The following is a 2130-nucleotide window of genomic DNA, read 5'->3' as shown; positions in this document are numbered from 1 at the left end:
TCTCCTGTCCCTCTGTGTCTCTCCTGTTATCTCAGTCCCTCTGTCTCTCTCCTGTCCCTCTGTGTCTCTCCTGTTATCTCAGTCCCTCTGTCTCTCTCCTGTCCCTCTGTGTCTCTCCTGTTATCTCAGTCCCTCTGTCTCTCTCCTGTCCCTCTGTGTCTCTCCTGTCCTCTCAGTCCCTCTGTCTCTCTCCTGTCCCTCTGTGTCTCTCCTGTCCTCTCAGTCCCTCTGTCTCTCTCCAGTCCCTCTGTGTGTCTCCTGTCCTCTCCTGTCCCTCTGTGTGTCTCCTGTCCCTCTGTGTGTCTCCTGTCCCCTCAGCTTCTTTGCTCTGTCTCTCTGCAGGGAAGTCTCTGTGGGAGCTGGTCCTGGAACAGTTTGAAGATCTGTTGGTTCGAATTCTGCTGCTGGCTGCCTGCATCTCTTTTGTAAGGAAATACCACAATAGCTTGTTTACTCAGAACTAAAAATAGCATTTAATTAGAACATCTGTGTATAAATATCTGTACTTTGGACCTTTCTGTGCGCTAGATCGCAAACACAGGGACAGAGGACACCTGATGTAACGCAGGTTAAGCTACCTTAGCATGTGTACAGACTGTTGCTAATTCAACCCAAATAGTCTCCAAGTTGTTCCAGTTAATGGTCAATATTCTGAGGAAGGTTGTTCTCCTACAGACAGAGGTCTCAGAAGTATTCATGTTTATCCCTCCAGTAGAAATCCTGCTGATTAAAAACACTTTTGTAGAAGTTAGAGGATCAACTTCAGCTTTTTACTCCAGTAAAAGTGAAAAAGTACATTTTTAAAACTTCTTAAAGTATAAAAGTCAAAGTAATGCAGGAAAAAATGTTACGTACAGAAGTTTCACTGCTCTGCTCTGTTAAAGGAACATTTTCTACAATTCTGGATGATAACTTCCTTAGATGTCATTTTCCTAATTTTATAACTATTGGTGTCAAATTTAACTTTGACTTTCATCTTGAAAAACTATTTATTTTGGTCTGTGGTGAGCAACAAGTTGGGGCAGCACCCAGTCCAACCACAAAAAAGTTAATTGTCTGGAAGAGACTGAGCTTAAATGGAAGAAAACTAATGAGTCTATTTTTTAAAATGTAATTAGTAGAAGTAAAAAGTTGTCTAAAAAATTATTACTGCAGTAAAGATAGTGAATATTTCTTCATTAGTAAGGACATGAAGTATTTGTACTTTGTTACTTGACACCTCTGCGTACATGTAGGACTTTTTGAAGGTCCTGCAGGTCAGATGGACTACTAGATGTTTCACAGACCAAGCGTCTCCTGGACCCCTAGGACACGCTGGAGCAACAGGTCAGCTGAGGGACTGATGAGTCACACAGACCAACACTAGCAGGCAGATGGTCCTGATGTTGATCTGAGACTGTGATACTGAGGGTTTTAGAAACATCTGGAGCGGGTTGGGTTCCCAGCTGTGCCTCTGACCTTCCTGTCTCTAATAGTGAATGATATCAGTTGATTTCTACATGTTTCAGTACAGGAAGCACATTTCTAACGGCTGCTCTCTGCTCTGCAGACGCTGGCGTGGTTTGAAGAAGGAGACGGGACCATCACTGCCTTCGTCGAACCATTCGTCATCCTTCTGATCCTCATTGCTAATGCTATAGTTGGCGTGTGGCAGGTTAGCATCCATCTACATTGTAGCTGTAGGCAGTAGTCTGTCACATGGAGCTCAGTACTAACACCAAGAAATGTTAGAGTCTGGACTTGTAGATGTCAATGGCTTCAGGCAGCTGGGAATCAGTGAGGAAACATCAGCTTTCACCATGATCTGCTCTGAAATGTCATTACTGGTCCAACATTTAGAGGAAAAACCTGTTCATTGGCTAAAGAGTCTAAAACAGCTGGATTAGAGCTAAAAGCTGCTGGAAACAGCCTGAGTCCTGAAGCTACAGAGGAAATCACAGCGACTGATATGATCAGAAATCATCATCCAGAACCAGACTTTAAAGAGGGAATTGCTTCTAAAGGTGCAGCAGAGCAGACAGGGTCAGCTGAAAATAGAACTGGTGGATAACATTTATGTTTTCAGCTGAGTCAGAAACGTGGCATTAGAGACACCAGGGACCATAGTCAAATGTTTGCCGGGGGCCAGAA

General features: G+C 43.6%; 1 protein-coding gene across 1 annotated transcript in view; it reads left to right on the top strand.

Annotated features, from left to right (window-relative positions):
• The window catches only part of LOC107104524 (sarcoplasmic/endoplasmic reticulum calcium ATPase 1-like), a gene marked incomplete at its 3' end in the record, with an annotated part of 6348 nt that overhangs the window by 2338 nt on the left and 1880 nt on the right, over positions 1 to 2130 (top strand). The window contains exons 2-3 of the mRNA XM_015404528.1: positions 243 to 425; positions 1550 to 1654. Of these exons, the coding sequence (XP_015260014.1) occupies positions 243 to 425; positions 1550 to 1654 (288 nt within the window). The remainder of the gene's footprint in view (positions 1 to 242; positions 426 to 1549; positions 1655 to 2130) is intronic.

The sequence above is a fragment of the Cyprinodon variegatus genome, unplaced genomic scaffold (genome assembly GCF_000732505.1).
Source record: "Cyprinodon variegatus isolate N-32 unplaced genomic scaffold, C_variegatus-1.0 Scaffold1777, whole genome shotgun sequence".
In the NCBI taxonomy this organism is placed as follows: domain Eukaryota; kingdom Metazoa; phylum Chordata; class Actinopteri; order Cyprinodontiformes; family Cyprinodontidae; genus Cyprinodon; species Cyprinodon variegatus.
The sequence above is the reverse complement of the archived record's forward strand: the minus strand, read 5'-3'. Positions and strand labels throughout refer to the sequence as shown.